At 40.1% G+C, this 23580-nt stretch overlaps 1 protein-coding gene across 1 annotated transcript; it reads right to left on the bottom strand.

Moving 5' to 3' along the window:
* Nucleotides 1-2456: 2456 nt before the first annotated feature.
* Nucleotides 2457-22490, bottom strand: LOC141570794 (NXPE family member 3-like). Its single transcript, XM_074329223.1, has 3 exons — nucleotides 22463-22490; nucleotides 21880-22092; nucleotides 2457-3281 (listed from the first exon to the last, which is right to left on the bottom strand). Exons 1-3 carry the CDS (start codon nucleotides 22488-22490, stop codon nucleotides 2749-2751), a joined length of 774 nt encoding a protein of 257 aa, XP_074185324.1. The 3' UTR covers nucleotides 2457-2748.
* Nucleotides 22491-23580: the final 1090 nt, after the last annotated feature.

Raw genomic sequence — 23580 nt, 5'->3', positions numbered from 1 at the left:
AAGAACTTTCCTGAAGTCCAATTCAGAGATGTCAGCTAATACAGGTCAATGGCTAGAAATGTGTCACATGGCAATCTCTAGTTGCAAGAAAGTCTGGGAAATAAGGCTTTTTTCACCCAGCAATTGGCTACCCTAGGGTGGGGTGGTGGAGGGGCAGGAAATCAAGATTTTTGTTGGTAAGGAGGAAAGAATGGGCTTGAGTGAGAAACTATTAGCTTCTGCCACATTGTCCCTTTAATTTAAACTTTAAATAATAAAATATTTAAAAGTTCATTTGGAAAAACTTGACATTGCATTGTGTTTCTTAGTCAGGAAATATAGTTCAGCCACATGGGGACTGTGGCAGCCACAAGAAAGTGGCTCGCAGACATCCAATTACAGGGAGTATAATTGACCAAGGGTCCACTGTCATGCTCTGAAAGGGCCAGTGGCCCATTCCCACAAGTTTGGATGTCTGGTGCAGGTACAGGTTTCCTTTTCCTGCCCGCAGAGCCTGAGCCAGCACTACTATCCTGGGGCTTGCTGATCATAGTCCATTTGGGGACCCATGGAATCCCACACAGGTTAGCACCCAACTAGGGGATGCACTTCTCAGAGAAGGAGCAGTGGGATGAGGCCCTGACCATGGAATCCCCTGCTCATATCACATGCTACCTCACTGGGAGGCAGCCAGCCTACAGAACTCTTTATTGGCCATTGGAAGGTGCAGCAGAAGCCCCAGCCTGGAGGAAACCCTCTAACAGGATGGCATGCCATCCTTCAGTGTATTTGTTAGATCAGAGACCCCTATGTGGGGTTGTGTCTCTGATATGAATCAGGGGTTGGCAGCATCACACCCAATGATTCCTTGGGGATTCTGTGCTTCTTATCCCTGCAACTCTGGGCTCTGTAGGGTTAGAGGTCTTCATCCCTAAAGGGGGCACACTCTTGCTCGTGGATACAGCAACGATCCCATTGAAATGCACACTTACTGGTGCCATCAGGACACTTTGGACTCCTGTGCAAGACAAGTCGCCAACTTGGCAGGGATAGTTGATCAACAAGGGGGAAATGGGGCCACTTTCACACCACGGGAGCAGGGAGGAATCTGTGGAATGCAGATGGTCCCCTTGGCCACCTCCTGGTATTCCACACAGTACTGTAACTGTGAACAGATATGTGCAGCAAACCCACTGTGAGAAGGACATATTATCAATGGTCCATGTTCATCAGGGACGGAGCTTTGGGCCAACTACCAAGAAAGCCACCAAGCTATGCTGAGGGGAGAACTGAGGATGAAGGAATGTAGAATGAAGAGTGGAGGAGGGAGCGGCCAGCCCAGTGGCTCAGGTGATTGGAGGACCCTGCTCCTAACGCTGAGGCTGCCGGTTCGATTCCCACATGGGACAGTGAGCTGCGCCCTCTGCAACTAAAGTGAAGTAATTGAGCTGCAACTCAGCTCCCAGATGGCCAGATGGCTCAGTTGGTTGGAGTTCATGCTCTCAACCACAAGGTTGCCGGTTCGACTCCAGCAAGTGATGGTGGCAAGAGATGGTGGGCTGTGCCCCCCTGCAACTAACAATGGGCAACTGGACCTGGAGCTGAGCTGCGCCCTACACAACTAAGATTGAAAGGACAACAGCTTGTCATGGAAAAAGTCCTGGAAGTACACACCGTTCCCCAGCAAAGTCCTGTTCCCTTTCCTCAATAAAAATACATAAATAAATAAATAAGAATCATAGTTAAAATTCAGTGAGCACTTATGTGTTAGACAGCAGGCTAAGTACCTGACATGTGTTATCTCACAAAATTCTCAAAAAAAAAGAAAGAAAAGAAAAAAGTGGAGGAGGGAGAGAACGAGCACCAGTTGCGTTCCTGAGACCCACTGCAGCAACGGATCATACTTGTAGGTACTCCAACAGTGATTGTCTCCCAGTCATGGGATTCTAGGTAATTTTCATTTTCTTTGTTAATTGTTTCAGTCTTTTTCAAGTTTTCTACAAAGAACATGCATTACCTTTTTATAAAAAAATGACTTTATTGGGGAACAGTGTATACTTCCAGCATTTTTATCCAAGTCAATTGGTTTTCCTTTCGATCATGGTTGTTGAGGGTGCAGTTCAGCTACAGGTCCAGTTGCTGTTGCTAGTTGCAGGGGGAACAGCCCACCATCCCTGGTCGGATCCAACCGGCAACCTTGTGGTTGAGAGCCCACTGACCCATGTGGGAATCGAACCGGCACAGCCTTCGGCGTTAGGAGTACAGAGCTCCAACTGCCTGAGCCACAGGGGGCCGGAGCTGAGCACGTATTACTTTTGACATATAGGAGAAGTATTTTATTTTACCAATCAGGCCATAAAAGTCTTCACATATATACTCAGGCTTTCCACTAGGGTGGCTCTGATAAACTGAAATGGAATCCATGTCTTAGGCCTTTGCAAGGCTTGTTGACACTCCACACAGAAACTCCAACACAGAAAATGACAATCCTCCTTTACTGGATGTAACAGATGTTGCCAGCTCTGGCCCCACCCTCACCCTCTTAGCACTGCTTTTCCATGTGGGATCTAAACCTCTCAAGATGCACTGGACCACTGCTAGGCTGCTCTCCCCGGCCACCACCCACATCCCAATTCTTGCTGGATGATTTTATGGCCTGTGCATTAGGAAGGGGTCAGAGCAGGGGTACAGTCCGCTGAGGGAAGGGCTTGCAGGCTTGATCACCCCTCCAGCTTCTCCATCCACACAGTGCCAGACCCGCAGAGGCTCTCAGGTGGGGCAGACGAAGGACAGGAGGAGGTCCACTTCATTGCCGACGATGAGCCGCCCTGGGTGGATGTTGTCGGGCACGGCCAGGCTGGAGGTCATTTCCCAGGCGTCCACAAAGGCCACATGGAGGTCGGCAAAGGCAGCTCGGAGGAGCCGGTTCACCTGCAGGGTGAACCAGTCGCTGCCATATACGGACTTGTAGCCAGTGTTGGCCAGTTTGATGACCACGAGAGTGCGGGGCTCCCGGGCCAGCAGCGCAGCCACAGCTGCCCGGATCCCTGCCAGCCGTCGTGCAAAGATGGACGGAGGGAAGGTGGTGAAGTGGGCGCCCAGCCCCAGCACCACCACGGTGTGGGGACCCCCTGCCAGGCCCCCCAGCTCTCGGGCTACAGAGTGCAGGGAGGCCACTGGTGTGCGGGCGGAGCGCAGGGGCCAGCTGTGGGCCCGCCAGTGCAGCACTATGTTCCGAGTGGTCTCCACGGCCATCAGGGGCCCCGTCTGGTATGTGGCGTGCAGATCCATGGGCTTTAGGGCTGTGGAGAGGAAGAGAGAGGAGGCCTAGGAGTGAGTATAGGACTGTGTACCATCCTCTTGTACAAATGAAATTTCTAGTCCCCATATCCCAGGGCATAAGCATTCTGTCTCTAAACCCTAATACTTACCCGCCCCACCCCCCAGTTTTCAAGGTTGCCAAGGATCTCACTATCATCCATCCTAACTCCTATTCAGTTTGCTCTTATTTCTCTAAGACATTTGACTTCTCCATGCTGAGTGACCTCTTGCAGAAACATCTCTTTCTTGCCTTAACACTACATTGTCCCATTTTTTTCTACCATTCTGGTCATTCTTTGTTCAATTGTCAGCTTCATATTTTCTTTGCATTCTGTAAATGTGGTATTCCCTAAAATTCTATCACTGTCATCCACTTTTCTTTACCATCTTCCCTTTGGGGAATTCATTCACTGCTACCTCCTCAGTCTCTGTCTAAGATCTGATGGCTTCCTGAGCTTTCATTCCACACTTCCAATTGCCCAGGCAATATTTTCTCTCTAATGGCCACCATGGTCTTGAATATTTTGTACATTGCCTGGATAGATGAATCTATCATTTTTGCACACATAAATCTCTCTCTATGTCCTGAACTTCCCCCTACTGTCCCACACCAGTCAGCTATTGTTTTGGAGACTTTCCAATATTTTGGTGTTTTTTTCTTAGCTCTCTCTGGGGAGGCCGTTAGCCATATTTAATACCTCTCGGTGTCTCAGTCTGAACTCAAATAATTCACCAAGTCTCATTCATTATTTATTGTTAAGGTTTCCTATGTACAAACATGCATCCAACTTTTAGTTTAGGCTCTTAGTAACTCTTGGCTGCATTCATCTAGCAATATCTTACAGGTACAAATTGGCACTGTTCTGGGTACTTTTGTATACAATGGTGAGAAAGAGACAGACATCCTTGCCCTCATGGAGATCACTGTTTCTTGGGAGAGAGAGATTTCCTGATGCAGAAGGGAGGTTGGAAATTTTGAGGAACTGAAAGGAGGCTGGTGCTCCTGCTGCATAATGAATGGCACGAGGTGAGGTTAAGATACAGGCAAGGTCTGGTCACGCAGTTCCTTATGGATCATGTTAATGATTTTGATTTTTGTCTCAAGTAAATTTAAAGTGAAGGTGAGTAGCATGATCCAATTTACATTTTAAAAAGCTTTTGCTTGCTCCTTTGTAGAAACCTGGGGTGAAATGGGGAGCCTAGTTTAAAGGACTTTGTTATAGGCTTGGTAATGTCAAGGATGAGCAGAAATAGGGATAGAAGCAAGAGGTTGATATTTATGTATATATTATATATGTGTGTATATATGTATACATATACATACACACATATATACTACATATATTACAATATGTAACTTTTTTCTTTTGGTAGCTAGTTTTTTCCAACTTTGCTGAAGTATAATTAACAAATAAAAATTGTTTATATTTAAGGTGCACAAGAGGATGTTTTGAGAGGATTACTGCAATTAAACTAATTACCATATTTATAACCTTACAGTTACCTTTTTGTGTGTGTGGTGAGAACACTTAAGATCTATCTTTTTACAATTGTCAAGTGTACAATACAGAATTCTTAACTTCAGTCACCATGCTGTTCATTAGATCTCCAGAACTTACTCATCCTGAATAACTGAAACAGATATATTTTTGATGTGGAGTTGACAGGATCAGATAAATAATTGGCAGCTAGCATCAAAACACAGGAGGTATTAGTGAGTCCTAGGTTTCCAGCTTTAGCAGTTGGGAGATAATGGTATGTGTTACCTTTTGCGAACGGTGCACTGTGAGACTTGGTCCACATACTCTGATGAAGACAATTTGAAAAAGTAATTTTGAAAGTTTTCAAAAATTATGAGAGAAGAGGACAGGATTGAAGATCAAAGAAATAGATTAGAGCTGATTCTTAACTGGGGGTATTTCTGAGTAAAGACACCAGAGATAGGAATACTTTCTGCTTTTGGCTGAGACCCCAAATGACTGACCTGGGATCATTTTCCAATCCGTGGAAGTTCACTGAAAAGCAGATATGTATTCTGGTGGCTTTGCATCCTCCAAAGGGGATGGAACTTTGCGTCCTCCAAAGAGGAAAACCTAGTATAACATTCCCTGTACTGGGTTAGAAACAAAAGAACTTTACTATGGATGGTGGTGTGTACTGTACTCGGAGGGATTATCTAGATGACTCACAAAACTTCCAACCCTGTTTCTAACCTGTAAGCACTCTTAGATGTCTGCCAGAATGAAAACCTTTCTTCAAAATAAGATAATATTGCCTTAGGTCTTACATTATACACAAAAGTATTTTGTCAAATAAAACATCCAGAAAACAATACAATATCCCAAGACACTTCAAGAGGCAAAACAAAATAAGCTAAATGCATAGAGACAATAGACAACAGAAAGAAGCCATGGGGACTCCAGATACTGGAATTATCAGCCACAAACTGTAAAGCAACTATGCTCACTATGTTCAAGGAAATAAATGTCTAATTTGAAAATCTCAGCTATGAACCAGAAACTATAAAAGAGATATTGAAGATTTGAAAAAGAATCATCTGAAATTATGGAAGTAAAATATACAGTAAGTAAAATTTGGAACCAATGGTTGGGTTAAATAGCAGATTGGACACATCAAGAGAAAAGTAGTGAATTGATACACAGATTGGAAAGAAAGACCCAGAATGAGTAAAGAGGGAATAAGATGAAAAGCACAGAAGAGAGGGAAGATACAGAGAAGAGAGTGAGAAAAATAGAACACATTTAATTGGAGTCTCAGAGAAAAGGATGAAAAATAGGAAGAGGTAATATTTGAAGAGATCGTGGGTGAGAATTTCCCAGAAACAATTAACAACATAATGAAAGGCATCGATCTACTGTTTCAAAGATCCCAACAAAGCCAAAGTAGAATTTGTTGAAAAATCCGCATCTAATCACATTTGATTGAAAATATAGAAAAAAATCAAATGAAAAATAACTGAAGAGAAAAATTACCAATGCCAGGAATAGAATAGAGGCTACCACTAGACTCTGCAGACATCAAAGTATAATAAGGGAGTAGTACAAACAACTCTACACAACAAATTTGACATCTTAGATGAAATGGACCAAATTATTAAAAAGCACAAACTATTACAACTCACCTAATATGTAACAGATAATTTAAATAGCACTATAACCATTAAGAGAAATGTAAGAAACTTAACCAAATGCAATGTGTGGATCTTGCTTGAATCTAGAAGAAAAAAGATAAAGCATGCAAATAGTTACCAAAGAAAGTTGATAAGGACCTTAAGGCAACTGGGAATAAGAAAGTTTTCTCAGAATATAAAAAGTTCTATTTTCCAGGAATTTGTAATAACTATAAAAAGCTTTGCATCTAATAATATAACATTAAATAAATAAATAAAGCAAATTTCAAAATACACATTGAAAAATGGGCAAAATCACAGTCATTCTGGGTGATTTTTATACTTACTGTAAATCGTTGTCTACTTACTGGTAAAGTAAGTAGACAATGATTAGTTATGATATAAAGATTTGAACAACATGATTTAAAAACCATCCGTATTTAGACACTGAAACTATCAATTGCAGGATTCCTATGTGGAACATTTACAAAAGTGACAGTATACTGGTCCAAAAAGTGAGTTTTCATCAAATCTCAAAATATTTCAAAATTTAAAAATATGTCCTTTGGTCACAATGCAATTACATTAGCATCAATAACTAAAATCGTATTAACCGAAAGATATATCATGTTCAAACATCTCAGTTGGACCCAAATATATTCACTAAACAGAATAGAGATCCCCCAAACAGACATACATAAGGACCCCTGCTTCATGACGAAGCTGCCCTGCAGAGCTATGGGGGAAAGATGGCTTCTCAGTCAGCAGTGCCAGGTCAATCAGATACCCCAATATCCAAACTCAAAAAAAATAAAAAATAAAAAGGTGTTCTCTCATGACTAATCAGAAAAATTCAAACGAAAACCACATAAGCCCCTACTATACACCCATAATTTTTGTCAAATATTAAAAAATGATAATATCGAATGCTGGCAAGAATGTGGAACAACAAGAACCGCTGGTGAAAGAGTAAACTGGTAAAACCACTTTTTAAACATTGGTAGAATCCAAAAAGTCTAAAGATGTACCTATTCTCTGATCAGCAAAACAATTACCAGATGACATCCAACAAAAACACAAGCTCATGTGGACTTAAAGTGACACATACAAGAACATTTATAGCAGCATTTTTCATGATAGTCCTATCAACAGTAGAATGTAAAACTGTAGTGTGATATAATCATACAACGAAATACCATGTAGCAGTGAAAATGAATGAGTGACAATCACGTGAAAGAATATGGATGAATCTTAATACAAAAAACCCAGACACAACAGAAATCACAGTGTATGTTTTCATTTCTATGAAGTTGGAAATCAGGCAAAATTCATCTCGTATATTGTTTACGAATGCCTAACATGTTGGCAAAACTATAAAGAAAAACAAGGGCTTAAATATTATAACAGAATGATGATTTCTAGAATAATGGGAGAGAGAGGGAGTTATAACTTAGAGGAGACATGGTGTTAGGAGGGCTTCTGGAGTGAGAGTCTTCTTCTCTTTCTTATTTGGGGTGGAAGTTATAGAGATGATCATTTTATAACAATATAAACTGTTTTATGCATTTTCTATATTTTGTTATATTTTATAAAATTTTTGAAATTATGCACTTCCATTAATATACAAGTTCTATCAATTAAGTTCATGAACTTGCCACCTGTGCTTATACAGGCAGCACTGTACAAACAGCTCGGTAAGGTTTCCTAACCTTGGTATGTCAGTGTCTCACAGATATGTTCATGTCGATGAGTGGCAGTGTCTTGCTGAGTGGTGTTCATTATTGTTGTTTCGTGTTTTTGTGTGCTGTCGTGAGAATGTCTGAGCTTGAATTAGAGCAACGAACAAACATTAAATTTCTTGTTAAACTTGGCAAGAGTGGAAGTGAAATCAGGGACATGTTAGTCCAAATTTATGGAGATAATACCATGAAGAAAACAGCAGTGTATAAATGGAGTAAATGTTTTTTTGAGGGCAGAGAACATGTTACTAATGATGAGAGGTCAGGGCGGCCAGTAAGGAGAAGAACTGATGAAAACATTGCAAAATTTTTCAAGTTCTGCGTCAAAATCATCGGCTGACAGTGAGAAGCATAGCAGACCAAGTAAACATCGAGAAAGAAACAGTTAGGAAACTCTGAACTGAAAATCTTGGCATGACAAAAGTCTGTGCAAAAACGGTCCCGAGTTGCTCACTGATGAACAAAAGCAAAGGAGAGTTGAAGTTTGCCAAGACCTTTTGGAGAGGGAAGACGATGTTTTGCACTGTGTTATCACTGGTGATGAAACATGGGTGTCCAATATGACCCTGAAACAAAGCGTCTAAGTGCACAATGGGAGTCAGCCAATTCTCCACGACCAAAAATGTTTGCTCAGTCTAAACCAAAAGTCAAAAAGATGTTGCTAACCTTTACTAATATCAGAGGGATTATTCATTATAAATTTGTACCAACTGGACAAACAGTTAACCAAGTTTACTATTTGGAAGTGCTGAAAAGGCTGCGTGAAACAGTTAGACAACCTGAACTTTTTACCAAAAATTCACGGCTCTTGCATCACGACAATGCACCATCTCACACGGCACTGTCTGTGAGGGAGTTTTTAGCCAGTAAACAAATAACTGTATTGGAACACCCTCCCTATTCACCTGATCTGGCCTCCAATGGCTTCTTTCTTTACCTGAAAATAAAGGAAATAAATATTGAAAGGAAGACATTTTGATGACATTCAGGACCTCAAGGGTAATACAACGACAGCTCTGATGGCCATTCCAGAAAAAGAGTCCAGAATTGCTTTGAAGGGTGGATTAGTGCGTAGCTTCCCAAGGGGAGCACTTCAAAGGTGACCGCAATGCTATTCAGCAATGAGGTATGTAGCACTTTTTCTAGGATGAGTTCGTGAACTTAATTGTCCATCCTCATATGCTGATGGGAATGTGAGGGAAATTATGCTGTTGAGAGGGAAGGTGATTTAGGAGGGAAGGGAGAAATTGGTGGAGAGATGTCCTTGAATGGGCAAGAGGGGCGGAGACCTAGAGCTGAAGTGGAAGGAGCATGGAGAGTTCATTTTCAAAAACAGGTGGCAATACAGAGAATAGTAGCAAAGATGCTGGTAAGAGAGGAAATGTGGTGGTGGAAATCTGGAATTTCACTTCTGATTGCTTTGTTTTGTAAAAAAAATATGAGGGTCAGCAGTTGACCATGAGGATGAAGAAGGTTTCAGGAAAGGAGAAGCTGTGACATCGTCAACAAGGCCGGGGGTTCAGTCGTCCAGGACAGAGGCTCTCCAACTTCGGTGCCCATCAGCATCACCTGGAGACTTGTTGAAACACAGACTGAGCATCTCCCCAGAATTTCTGATTCCGTAGGTCTGGGATGGGGCCTGAGAAGTTGCGTTTCTCACAAGCTCCCAGGTGGTGCCGATGCAGCTGGTCTGGGGACCACGTTTGAGAACTGCTGGGATTACTGTGCAGCATTAGCGCATCCCAGAGGTTTGTGGTCATGATTTCAAGTGAACAGTCAGCATGGAGGAGTGAAACTGCCTCAGACGCATCTTTCCTGACCATTCTATCTTCCTCTGCCTCACTATCTTCTACTTCCACAGTATTTTTTCTCACAGAACTTCTCACTATCTGTGACTTGTTTCTGAGTCTTTCCATTAGCGTTTATGCACAACAAAACAGGAATGTTAGTATTTTTGTTGTTGGTCACTGTTATGTTCCCAGAACATAGAACAGTGCCTGAATATCACAGGTGCTCAATAAATATTTATCAATGAAAAACAAGAAAGGATGGAAGGAAGGAAGGAAGGAAGGAAGGAAGGAAGGAAGGAAGGAAGGAAGGAAAATAGGAATGAAGAGGAGAGGAAAAACAAATTACCATACAAGCAACTAAATTATCGTATTAGTTTTGACTATTAATAGAAAAATATTTACATAATTATAAGTATAAACACAGTTCACTGATATATTTAAAATTAACATAAACACATTGGAAAGGTGGGACGAGGAAGGTAGCTAGATGCTTACCACTGTATTTTCTTTTCCTGACGACTATATTTCCCAAATTCTCTGTTTGGACCAAGACTGGGTTATGGCCATTGGAACATAGCAGTAAAGATGTATGCCACTTCCATGCCTGGACATAAACCCCCCACAAAATTCTCTGTTCTCTCTCCCTCTCCCTTTTCCTCTCTTTCTCGGTCTCTTTCTCCTCATCAATGGGTTGGACACAGAGGATCCAGCAGCGATCTAGCAAAATATCTAGTTGGTTCTTTGTAATGTACAAGGAATTCAAAGTAACATATACCTTGATTAAAATACAATTGACCTCAGGAGGGATCCGAGTTTTCCTTCCCACTTGGTAGCAACATGGCATGAAACAGGTGGAGTGAAGAAATGCCAGTTGGCCCTGTGCTTGCCCACCCCGGTGTCAGTAGGGCAAGGTGTGGAGCTAAACGTAAACTTGTACCTTCACCCAGTGGCATCAAGGCCGTGGAATTGGTGCTCCATGTTCACTGGGGTGGCATCAGCCGGACCCAAAAGAGAGCTGAACATACACCTGTACCTGCGTGCTACACCTATGCAGGGTGAGTGCTGGCTGAAAAGAACAAAGGTAAAATAAGACCCAGAGTCTCACAGCATAATACCCACAATGTCCAGTAAACAATAGAAAATCATTCATCATACCAACAATCATGATAATCACAAATTTGAATAAGAAAAGACTATTGCCAAGTGCCAACACCAAGATTACTCAGATGTTGGAATTATCTGACAAGGATTTTTAAAACAGCCAACATAAAAAATGCTCGAATAGCCATTATGAACACTACACACCTATTAGTATAGCTAAAATTTAAAAGATTGACTTTTCCAAGTGTGGGTGAGAACATAGAGCAACTGGGGAAATATATGGTGGAAACATAAAATGCTATAGCAAGTTTGGACAAGTTTGGCAGTTTCTTAAAAAGTTAAACACATACCTACTATATGATCTAGACATTCCATTTTAAGGTATTTACTCAGGAGAAATGAAAGCGTAGGCCCATACAAACACTGGTAATAACTAAAAATTGGAAACGACCCAAATGTCCATCAACAGATGAATGGATAAATAAATAATGGTATATCCATCCATACAATGGAATACTATACAACAACAAATAGGGAACGAACTATTGCCACATTCAGAAATGTGGACGAATCCCAATATAATTTTGCTGAGTGAAAGAAGCCACACACAGAAAAGAGTATACATTGTATGTTTCCATTTATATGAAGTTCTAGCAAATGCAAACTAAGCTAAAAAGACAGAAAGCAGATGTGCGGGTTGCCTGGGGACAGAGAAGAGTAAAAGGAAGGGATTAGCAAGGACTACCAGGAAAGCTTTCTGAGTGGTGGATCTGTTAATTGTCTTATGTGTGGACTTTGTTTTCCAGACGTACATACTCATATGTTATAATTTATCAAGCTGTCCACCATAAATATATGCTGTTTACGACTTGTCAGTTACACCTCAATAAACTGTTTAACATAAAGGGGAACCTCAAATTAGGCCTAGTGACTGAGGGTGACGATATGGTACATTTCTAAACTTTGCAGGAAGACAGGATTGTATCTGACTACCCACCCGAGATTGGAGATAATATGTTTAAGTGGACTTTCCTCACACACCTGGTAAGTAAGGGCCACAATTAGCCGGTTGCTAACTTCACAAAAGAGTTCACAGAGATTATGACCACTGAATAGTGGGCCAAGTCCAACAGGCATTCAGGCTAGCTCAGCTGTTCTACCTTCCCACTCAGGTATCTTCAAGACTTGTAGTAACTTTGGAGTAGGTACTAGATGCTTGGACATAATTTTATTTAAAATAACCACTATGGACGCTAAGTGTTTATTTTTCTTTTCTAAATGAGAGGTTATTCACAAGTTCTTTCTGTGATAATTTTCTGTTTTCCATTAATCTTGACTTTTAGAAAAAATGGCACACATGGAAGAGTTGAGATTGGATTAATTTAACTTCGGAGGGGCTGAGGAAATGACGCTCATTCAGCAAAAATCACTCAGGTTTTAGGTGCTAAGAGAACCATAGCTCTATCAGCTGCTGGTCAAGACACAACAGTGAGGCAAAGAAAGGAAAGAGAGAGAAAAGAGAGGAGGAGAGGAGAGGAGAGGAGAGGGAAAAGGAGGGACTAGAGAAGGAGGAAGAAATTGAGGAAGGTAGGGTACAAAAATCTGAACTTTATTTCTTTTATGTTAATTTTACTTAAGAGAGAAAATGTGGATTTTGTTTAAAAACTAAATCGGGGACTGTTTTTGTATTATCAGAAATTGTATTATTTGAAAGTTTCTTTTTAATGCTGTCATATGAATTCATTACATAACTTCCGGTCAACCAAATTGGAAAGCAAGCTTGGTGATGATAATTACATTCTTTCAGCTCTGATTCCTTTGCTCATTTGCCCTTGGAAAATTCCCAGGGTACTGCCCCAACCTCTGCAACATAGGAGTCTTGTCTCTCAAAGCCCTTCCTGTTCACCTCTTCCTTCCTGAGGCTCCAGGTGTCCTGCCCTCTCCCCTCAGGGCCACTCACATGGCACTTTGTCACGCAGATACTCCCACCACTGCTGAAGTGTGGAGTCTCCCATCATGTGGACAATGTGGCCAGCCAGGCAGCCCAGGATGCTGTCAACAGTGGGGAAGGAACGGCTGGAGCAGGACAGCGAGTGTCACACTTCTTGGTGGTAGAAGTCAGAGGGTTTGGTGGCCAGGAGCCCAGGATGGCACAGGGGCCGTGGGGACAGGGCTACAGGAAAGGGGAAAACAGAATACAGCTAACGTTTATAAATTACAAAATGCCAGGTTCTCCTCTATGCTCTTTACATGCATTATATTATTTCATTTACTCTTTGACAAAAATCCATGAAGTAGTATTCTTATCTTCATTAACAAGCGGGGACACTGAGGTACTAAATTATTGATCAATTTACCCATGATCAAGAATGACTGGCAGAGATAGCATTTTAACCCCAAAAGTCTGACTTTACAGCCCGTGTTACTAACCACTATGCTATACTGCCCTGGCAGCGGAGGCTGGGGCTCTACTCCCAATCAAGGAATAAAACCCCTCCAAGTCTATTACCCACCCTACCCCCAGCATATGCCAGCCCCACTCACCCAGGCTGCTGTTCCCTGGGGCTGCCATTCTGACCTGGATTGGAGAAATGCCCTGAGGGAGCACCATGTCTTCATTTTCTGGAGAAATACCAAAAGTGAGCATTGAGGGAGGGTGACCAAGTGAAAGCTGGAGACCAGTATGAGCATATGATGGTTGACTTGTGATTTCTACTCTAAGTCCAAAGAGTTTGAGGTTGATACAATACAATTAGCACATTTACAATGTGAAGCAATTATAATAAAGAGTCAAAAAATGATGGAAGGAAGAGGAAATCATACTAGGAATCTGGACCTTCTGCAATCAATCTACCCTTTTGTCTCTTAGTTTACTAACGGTCCAGGTAATAAAAGAACATCAAAGCTGGGTTGCGTAGTTCTCCTTCTCTGATAAATGGAGGTACACAAGCATGCCAGAAAAGACAAACTTCCTGGCACTAAATTCTGGAGAAACATGGAGCAGAATAATTTTCTGTTACGTGAAAACTCACAAAGAGCACCGTGTGGAATAACCAGATTAATATCAACAATCGTAAATCACGTTGCTAGTATGTACCCTTGATATGATGTAATAAAAATGTAACCTTATCTCTGTGATCTTCCTCCCCCAAGCTCATAACACACCTCTAATTATATGAAAAACATCAGACAAATTTCAATAGACAGGAATACTATGATATGATTATATTAACCAATACTCCTCAAAACTGTCAAGGTCATCAACAGGAAAGTATGAAAAAAATGTCACATCCAAGAAGAGCCTTAGGAGACATGACAACTAGATGTAATATGGTATTCTGGATGGGATCCTGGGACAGAAAAAGAACATTAGATTAAAACTAAAGAAAGCTAAATAAACCATGGACTTTACCTAATAATAATGTATCAATATTGGTTGATGCATTGTAAGAGATATAACACACTAATGTAAGATGTTAATAATAGGAAAATTGTGGGGGAAAGTGGATATGAGAACTCTGCACGATCAGCTCAATTTTGTAAAGCAAAACCATAAACTCTAGTAATAAAAAAATTCCAGAATTCTACACATAGGTGTTTATCTATGAGAAATGAAAATATTTGCCTACAAAAGTTTTATAGCGCAATGTTGACAGCAACTTTATTCATAATAGCCAAAATCTGGAAACAACCGAAATATTCATCAAGAGGTGAAAGCATAAACAAACTGTGGTCTATCCATACAATGGAACACCATTCATTAATACAAAGGAAAAAAAGGAGAAAATTACTGATACACAACAATATGGATGAGTCTCAAAAACTGTTTTACTGAGCAAAAGAAGCCAGATACAAGAGTACAAACTGCATGATCCATTTTCTATGCGATGCTAGAAAAGGCAAAACTGACATATACTTTCAGAAAGGAAATCAGTGTTTGCCTGGGCTTGGAGGTGGGTGAGGGAACTTGACTGTGAAGGGACACAAGGGAATCTTTAGAGGTGGTGGAAATGTTCTGTATCTTGATTGTGGAGACAGCTACACAGGTGTACACTTTGATCAGAACTCATTGACCTGTACATTTGAAACAAGGACATTTCATTATATATAAATTACAATTCAATGAACTATATGTAAATTTTTTTAACAAAACAAGAAACTCAGACAACAGGATTATGAGCTGCTGAGTACTCTGTAATTAAATAAATAGCTATTAAGAATAAATGTTTCGGCATTCAACGGAGGAAAAATGGTGGCGTGCGGTGAGCCTCTGTAAAGCTCTCTTGGAATTTACAACGAATCAAACAACAAAACTCCACAAAGGACTCCCTGCACAGCAGACAGGCAAGACGAAGAGGCCCACTACTGAATTCACCTACAGGTGGGAGATTCACGGGAGCAGAATATATATATATATATATATATATATATATATATATTCTCTGGCATTTGCAAAAGATTTAAAGTTTTTAAAATCCTCTGCTTAATTTCTCTTTAACCAAAGAGGAATTATAAAAAGAAAAATACAATCTGTGTACATAGAAATAAAAAGAGAAAACTTCAGAGTGACATCTATTAGGTGGCAAAGTAGGAAGCTCTGGATCCTCTTTACCTCCAGGAACACACAGATTCAGGAACAATTCACAGACCAATGTTTTGGTCATGACACAAATAGGAAAGACATAAATGCAAACATAAATAAGTGGGACTATATCAAACTAAAAAGCATCTGCACAACAAAGAAAACAACAAAATGAAAAGGTAATATACGAGATGGCAGAAAATATTTGCAAACCATATATCTGACAAGCAGTTAATATTCAAAATATATAAGAAACTCATATAACTCAATAGCAAAAAAACCAACCCAATTTAAAAATTGGCAAAGGATCTGAGTAGGCATTTTTCCAAAGAAGACATACAAATGGCCAACAGTTATATGAAAAGATGCTCAACATCACTAACAATCAGGGAAATACAAATGAAAACCATGAGATATCCCTTCACACCTGCCAGGATGGCTATTATCAAAACAAAACCCCAGGAGAGAACACGTGTCGGCAAGGGAATGAATGAAAGAGAACCCTTGTGCACTGTTGGTGGGGATGTAAATTGGTACAGCCATTAGGAAAACAGTACGGAGTTTCCTCAAACAATTAACAATAGAACTACCATATGATCCAGTATTCCCACTTCTGGGTAAATATCCAAAGGAAATGAAACCAGTATCTCAAAGAGATATCTGCACTCCCAAGTTCATTGCACATTATTTACAATAGCCAAGGTATGGAAATAACCTTGGTGTTCATTGTCAGCTGAATGGCTAAGGAAAATGTGAGATGTACGTGTATGTGTACATAAGCACAGACACATACAGGAATATCATTCAGCCCTAAAGAAGAAAATCCTTCCATTTTTGACACCATGAATGGTACATTTTCTTTCTTTCTTTTAACAAGGATGAATTTATATTAACACATCATAATTACTCAAAGACTACCCTAAGGTTCACTATGGTGCTGTGCATTCTATTTGTTTGGACAAATATATATATATATATATAACCATGTGGAGTATTTGCACTGCCCTAAAAATCCTCTGTGCTCTGCCTATTCATTTCTGCCCACAATCACCTCCTGCCCCTGGAACCATTGATCTTTTTATTGTCCCCATAGTTTTGCCTTTTCAGAATGTCATATAGTTAGAGTCAAACTGTATACAGCTTTTTCAGATTGGCTTCTTCCACTTAAACATACATTGAAGATTCCTCCATATTTTTTTCATGGCTTGATAACTCATTTCTTTCAGTGCTGAATAATATTCCATTGTCTGGACGTACCACAGTTTATTAATATTTACCTATTCACCTACTGAAGGACAACGTATTGCTTCCCCGTCTTGGAAATTATAAATAAAGCTGCTACAAACATCAACGTGCAGGTGTCTGAGTGGACATAAGTTTTCAACTCTTTTGGATAAATACCAAGGAGCGTGATAACTGGATCTTATGGTAAGAGTATGTTTAGTTTTGTAAAAACCGCCAAATGTCTACTAAAGTGGCTGTACCTTTTTGTATTCCCACCAGCAATGTGTGCGAGATCCTGTTGCTCCATATCCTTGTCAGTATTTGGTGTTGTTAGTGTTCTAGATTTTGGCTTTCCAATATGAGGTCAGACAATTAAGTTTGCAAACTCACCCTAGAAAAAGTGCTACATACCTCATTGCTGAATAGCACTATGGTCACCTTCGAAGTACTCCTCTAGGGAAGCTATGCACGGACGCCAGCACCTAGTCCACCCTTCAAAGCAATTTTGGAACTCTTTTTCTGGAATGGCCATCAGAGCTTTTGTTGTATTACACTTGACGTCCTGTATGTAATCTAAATGTCTTTCTTTCAATATTTCCTTTATCTTCAGGTAAAGAAAGAAGTCATTGGGGGCTAGATCGATGAGTAGGGAGGGCGTTCCAGTACAGTGATTTGTTTACTGGCTAAAAACTCCCTCACAGACAGTTTTGTGTGAGCTGGTGCATTGTCGTGATGCAAGAGCCATGAATTGTTGGTGAAAGGTTCAGTTCATCTAACTTTTTCATGCAGCCTTTTCAGCACTTCCAAATAGTAAGCTTGGTTAACTGTTTGTCCAGTTGGTACAAATTCATAATGAATAATCCCTCTGATATCAAAAAAGGTTAGCAACATCGTTGCAACAATTCGCGAACTTAATTGTCAACCTCATAGATATGTCATGGTAACGTGTTTTAATTTGCATTTCCCTGGTGACATGTAATGGGGAGCACCATTTGATATGTTTATTTGCCATCTGTCTATCTTCTTTGGTGAAGTATCTGTTAAGGTCTTTGGCCTATTTTTAAAGTGGATTGTATTCTTATTGTTGAGTTTTAAGAGTTCTTTGTATATTTTGGATAACAGTAGCTGTATTAGATGTGTCTTTTGCAAAAATTTTCTTTCAGGCTGTGAATTACCTTCTAATTCTGTTGACATTGTCTTTTGTAGAGAAGAAGTTTTTAATTTTAATGAAGTACAGCTTATCAATGATTTTTTTCATGGATTATATCTTTGATGTTGTATCTAAAAGGCATCACCATACCCAAGGTCATCTAGGATTTCTCCTACGTTAACTTCTAGGAGTTTTACAGTTTTAGTTCTATGACCATTTAGTTCTATGATCCATTTTGAGTTAATTTTTGTGAAGAGTGTAAGGTCTGTGTCTACATTTTTTTTTCTTTCCTTTCTTTTTCTTCTTTTCTTTCTTTTACATTTGACTGTCCAGTTCTTCTGATACCATTTGTTGAAGAGACTATCTTTGTTCCATTGTATTTCCTTTGCTCCTTTGTCAAAGCTCAGTAACTATATTTATGGAAACATATTTCTGGCATCTCCTTTTGTTCCATTGACATATTTGTCTAGTCATTCACTGATACCACACTGTTTTGTTTACTGTAGCTTTATAGGAAATCTCTAGGGTCAGTCCTCCAACTTTCTTCTTCTCCTTCAATATTGCATTGGTTACTCTGGGTCTATTGCCTATCCGTATAAATTTTAGAATAAGTTTGTCGATGTCCATAAAATAACTTGCTGGGATTTTGATTGGGATTGCATTGAATTTATAGTTAGAGAAATACTGACATCTTGGCAATATTGAGTCTTCCTGACACACGTACGTGAAATATCTCTCCATTTATTTAGTTCTTTGATTTTGTTCATCAGAATTTTATAAATTTTCTTATATAGATCTTGTACATATTTTGTTTGATTTTAACTATTTCATTTTTAAGGGGGTGCTAACATCAATGGTATTGTGTGGCATTGTGTTTTAAATTTCAAATTCTACTTGTTCAGTTTTGGTACATAAGAAATCAATTGACCTGGTATATTAATCTTGTATGTGCAACCTTGCTATAATTGTTTAATAGTTCCAGGAGGCGTTACTCTCTCTGTTTTTTTGTCAATTACTTCAAATTTTCCATATGAACAATCATGTCATCTGCAAGCAAAGTGAGGAAAAAGAGGCTAGGATGGTGCCAAATGGACAGCTCACTGTGGGGTCTGTCCCATGGTAGGGACAGAAGGACTGGACCCCAGGAGCCACCACCTCAGGAGGCTGGTGGTGTACTCCTGATCTGGAGCTGGAGCAACTCATGGAAGACGTTGGGAAAGAACTGGAGCAGAGGGTGGAGCTACAGCATAGAGATGATGCAGAGGTCACATTGGCTTTCTTTGAAGAGTAGTTCTGTGCTCTAGTGTTCTCTCACCCCCTTTCCCTGAGAGCAGGAGGGGGAGTCTCTTAGAGGGTCGCTATGAAGCTCATAAGTGTTGGGGTTGGTCATTGGCTACAAGGTTAATTAACTCAAGTCTGAGTAGTGCAGTTTATGTGTTAAACAGTTTAGTGGTTTACTTGGTTTGATCATCTCTAACCACATGCTTCCTTTTAATTTCTCTTTTTTGTCCATGTTTCTGACATCATTTCTGGTGGGAGGCCTGCACAGTACAGGAATCTGGGATGGCAATGACACCGAGTCCTGGTAGAAGGACATCGAGAAGGGCAGGCTTGGGTTCAAATCCTGGCTTATGACTTACTAGCTGTGTTGCCTTGTGAAAAACACTGTAACCATTCTGGCTCCTTGTTTCAGGCCTCAAATGAATACTTCCTATACCATATTCAGGGTTGTTCATGATCTTTAATGAGGTAATACAAACAAAGGCTTAACATGATACATGCCAATTATTATTGTAAGGGGAATAGAATGGCTAGATTGGGGGGCAGACCTTGGTTCTGGGCTGCCACAAAGGTAAAATAAGACCCAGAGTCTCACAACATAAAACCCACATGTCCAGTAAACAATAGAAAATCATTCATCATACCAACAATCACGATAATCACAAATTTGAATAAGAAAAGACTATTGCCAAGTGCCAACACCAAGATTACTCAGATGTTGGAATTATCTGACAAGGATTTTTAAAGCAGCCATCATAAAAAAATGCTCGAGTGAGCCATTGTGAACACTACACACCGATTAGTATAGCTAAAATGTAAAAGATTGACTTTTCCAAGTGTGGCTGAGAACATAGAGCAACTGGGGAAATACATGGTGGAAACATAAAGTGCTATAGCAAGTTTGAAGAAGTTGGCAGTTTCTTAAAAAAATTAAACATATACCTATCATATGATCTAGACATTCCATTTTAAGGTATTTACTCAGGAGAAATGAAAGCGTATGCCCATACAAACATTTGTGTACAAATATTCATGGCAGCTTTATTTGTAATAGCTAAAAACTGGAAACAGCCCAAATGTCCATCAACAGATGAATGGATAAATAAATAATGGTATATCCATGCATACAATGGAATACTACACAACAATAAATAGGGAACGAACTATTGCCACATTCAGAAATGTGGACGAATCCCAATAAAATTATGCTGAGTGAAAGCAGCCACACATAGAAAAGAGTACACATTGTATGCTTCCATTTATATGAAGTTCTAGCAAATGCAAACTAAGCTAAAAAGACAGAAAGCAGATGTGCGGGTTGCCTGGGGACAGAGAAGAGTAAAAGGGAGGGATTAGCAAGGACTACCAGGAAAGCTTTCTGAGTGGTGGATCTGTTAATTGTCTTATGTGTGGACATTGTTTTCCAGATGTACATACTCGTATGTTATAATTTATCAAGCTGTCCACTTAAATATATGCTGCTTATGACTTGTCAGTTACACCTCAATAAACTGTTTAAAATAAAGGGGAACCTCAAATTAGGCCTAGTGACTGAGGGTGATGATATGGTAAATTTCTAAACTTTGCAGGAAGACAGGATTGTATCTGCACTACCCACCCGAGATTGGAGATAATATGTTTAAGTGGACTTTCCTCACACACCTGGTAAGTAAGGGCCACAATTAGCCGGTTGCTAACTTCACAAAAGAGTTCACAGAGATTATGACCACTGAATAGTGGGCCAAGTCCAACAGGCATTCAGGCTAGCTTTGGTGTTCTACCTTCCCACTCAGATGTCTTCAAGACTTGTAGTAACTTTGGAGTAGGTACTAGATGCTTGGACATAATTTTATTTAAAATAACCACTATAGACTTCAAGTGTTTAATTTTATTTTCTAAATGAGAGGTTATTCACACGTTCTGTCTGTGATAATGCTCTGTTTTCCATTAATCTTGACTTTTAGAAAAAATGGCACACATGGAAGAGTTGAGATTGGATTAATTTAACTTTGGAGGGGCTGAGGAAATGACACTCATTCAGCAAAAGTCACTCAGGTTTTAGGTGCTAAGAGAACCATAGCTCTATCAGCTGCTGGATAAGACACAACAGTGAGGCAAAGAAAGGAAAGAGAGAGAAAAGAGAGGAGGAGAGGAGAGGAGAGGAGAGGGAAAAGGAGGGACTAGAGAAGGAGGAAGAAACTGAGGTAGGTAGGGTACAAAAATCTGAACTTTATTTCTTTCACGTTAATTTTACTTAAGAGAGTAAATGGTGATTTTATTTAAAGACTAAATCGGAGACTGTTCTTGTAGTATCAGCAATTGTATTTATTGAAAGTTTTTTTTTTAATGCTGTCATATGAGTTCATTACATAACTTCTTGTCAACCAAACTGGAAAGGAAGCTTGGTGATGATAATTACATTCTCTCAGCTCTGATTCCTTTGCTCATTTGCTCTTGGAAAATTCCCAGCATACTGCCCCAACCTCTGCAACATAGGAGTCTTGTCTCTCAAAGCCCTTCCTGTTCACCTCTTCCTTCCTGAGGCTCCAGGTGTCCTGCCCTCTCCCCTCAGGGCCACTCACATGGCACTTTGTCACGCAGATACTCCCACCATTGCCGAAGCGTGGAGTCTCCCATCATGTGGACAACGTGGCCAGCCAGGCAGCCCAGGATGCTGTCAACAGTGGGGAAGGAGCGGCTGGAGCAGGACAGCGAGTGCCACACTTCTTGGTGGTAGAAGCCAGAGGGTTTTGTGGCCAGGAGCCCAGGATGGCACAGGGGCCGTGGGGACAGGGCTACAGGAAAGGGGAAAACAGAATACAGCTAACGTTTATAAATTACAAAATGCCAGGTGCTCCTCTATGCTCTTTACATGCATTATATTATTTCATTTACTCTTTGACAAAAATCCATGAAGTAGTATTCTTATCTTCATTAACAAGCGGGGACACTGAGGTACTAAATTATTGATCAATTTACCCATGATCAAGAATGACTGGCAGAGATATCATTTTAACCCCAAAAGTCTGACTTTACAGCCCGTGTTACTAACCACTATGCTATACAGTCCTAGCAGGGGGGCTGGGGCTCTACTCCCAATCAAAGAATAAAACCCCTCCAAGTCTATTACCCACCCTACCCCCAGCATATGCCAGCCCCACTCACCCAGGCTGCTGTTCTCTGGGGCTGCCATTCTGACCTGGATTGGAGAAATGCCCTGAGGGAGCACCATGTCTTCATTTTCTGGAGAAATACCAAAAGTGAGCATTGAGGGAGGGTGACCAGGTGAAAGCTGGAGACCAGTATGAGCATATGATGGTTGACTTGTGATTTCTACTCTAAGTCCAAAGAGTTTGAGGTCGATACAATACAATTAGCACATTTACAATGTGAAGCAATTATAATAAAGAGTCAAAAAATGATGGAAGGAAGAGGAAATCATACTAGGAATCTGGACCTTCTGCATTCAATCTACACTTTTGTCTCTTAGTTTACTAACGGTCCAGGTAATAAAAGAACATCAAAGCTGGGTTGCGTAGTTCTCCTTCTCTGATAAATGGAGGTACACAAGCATGCCAGAAAAGACAAACTTCCTGGCACTAAATTCTGGAGAAACATGGAGCAGAATAATTTTCTGTTACGTGAAAACTCACAAAGAGCACCGTGTGGAATAACCAGATTAATATCAACAATCGTAAATCACGTTGCTAGTATGTACCCTTGATATGATGTAATAAAAATGTAACCTTATCTCTGTGATCTTCCTCCCCCAAGCTCATAACACACCTCTAATTATATGAAAAACATCAGACAAATTTCAATAGACAGGAATACTACAATATGATTATATTAACCAATACTCCTCAAAACTGTCAAGGTCATCAACAGGAAAGTATGAAAAAAATGTCACATCCAAGAAGAGCCTTAGGAGACATGACAACTAGATGTAATATGGTATTCTGGATGGGATCCTGGGACAGAAAAAGACCATTAGGTTAAAACTAAAGAAAGCTAAATAAACCATGGACTTTACCTAATAATAATGTATCAATATTGGTTGATGCATTGTAAGAGATATAACACACTAATGTAAGATGTTAATAATAGGAAAATTGTGGGGGAAAGTGGATATGGGAACTCTGCACGATCAGCTCAATTTTGTAAATCAAAACCATAAACTCTAGTAATAAAAAAATTCCAGAATTCTACACATAGGTGTTTATCTACGAGAAATGAAAATAGTTGCCTACAAAAGTTTTATAGCGCAATGTTGACAGCAACTT

Source organism: Rhinolophus sinicus, linkage group LG03, assembly GCF_036562045.2.
Source record: "Rhinolophus sinicus isolate RSC01 linkage group LG03, ASM3656204v1, whole genome shotgun sequence".
Classification (NCBI taxonomy): Eukaryota; Metazoa; Chordata; class Mammalia; order Chiroptera; family Rhinolophidae; genus Rhinolophus; species Rhinolophus sinicus.
The sequence above is the reverse complement of the archived record's forward strand: the minus strand, read 5'-3'. Positions and strand labels throughout refer to the sequence as shown.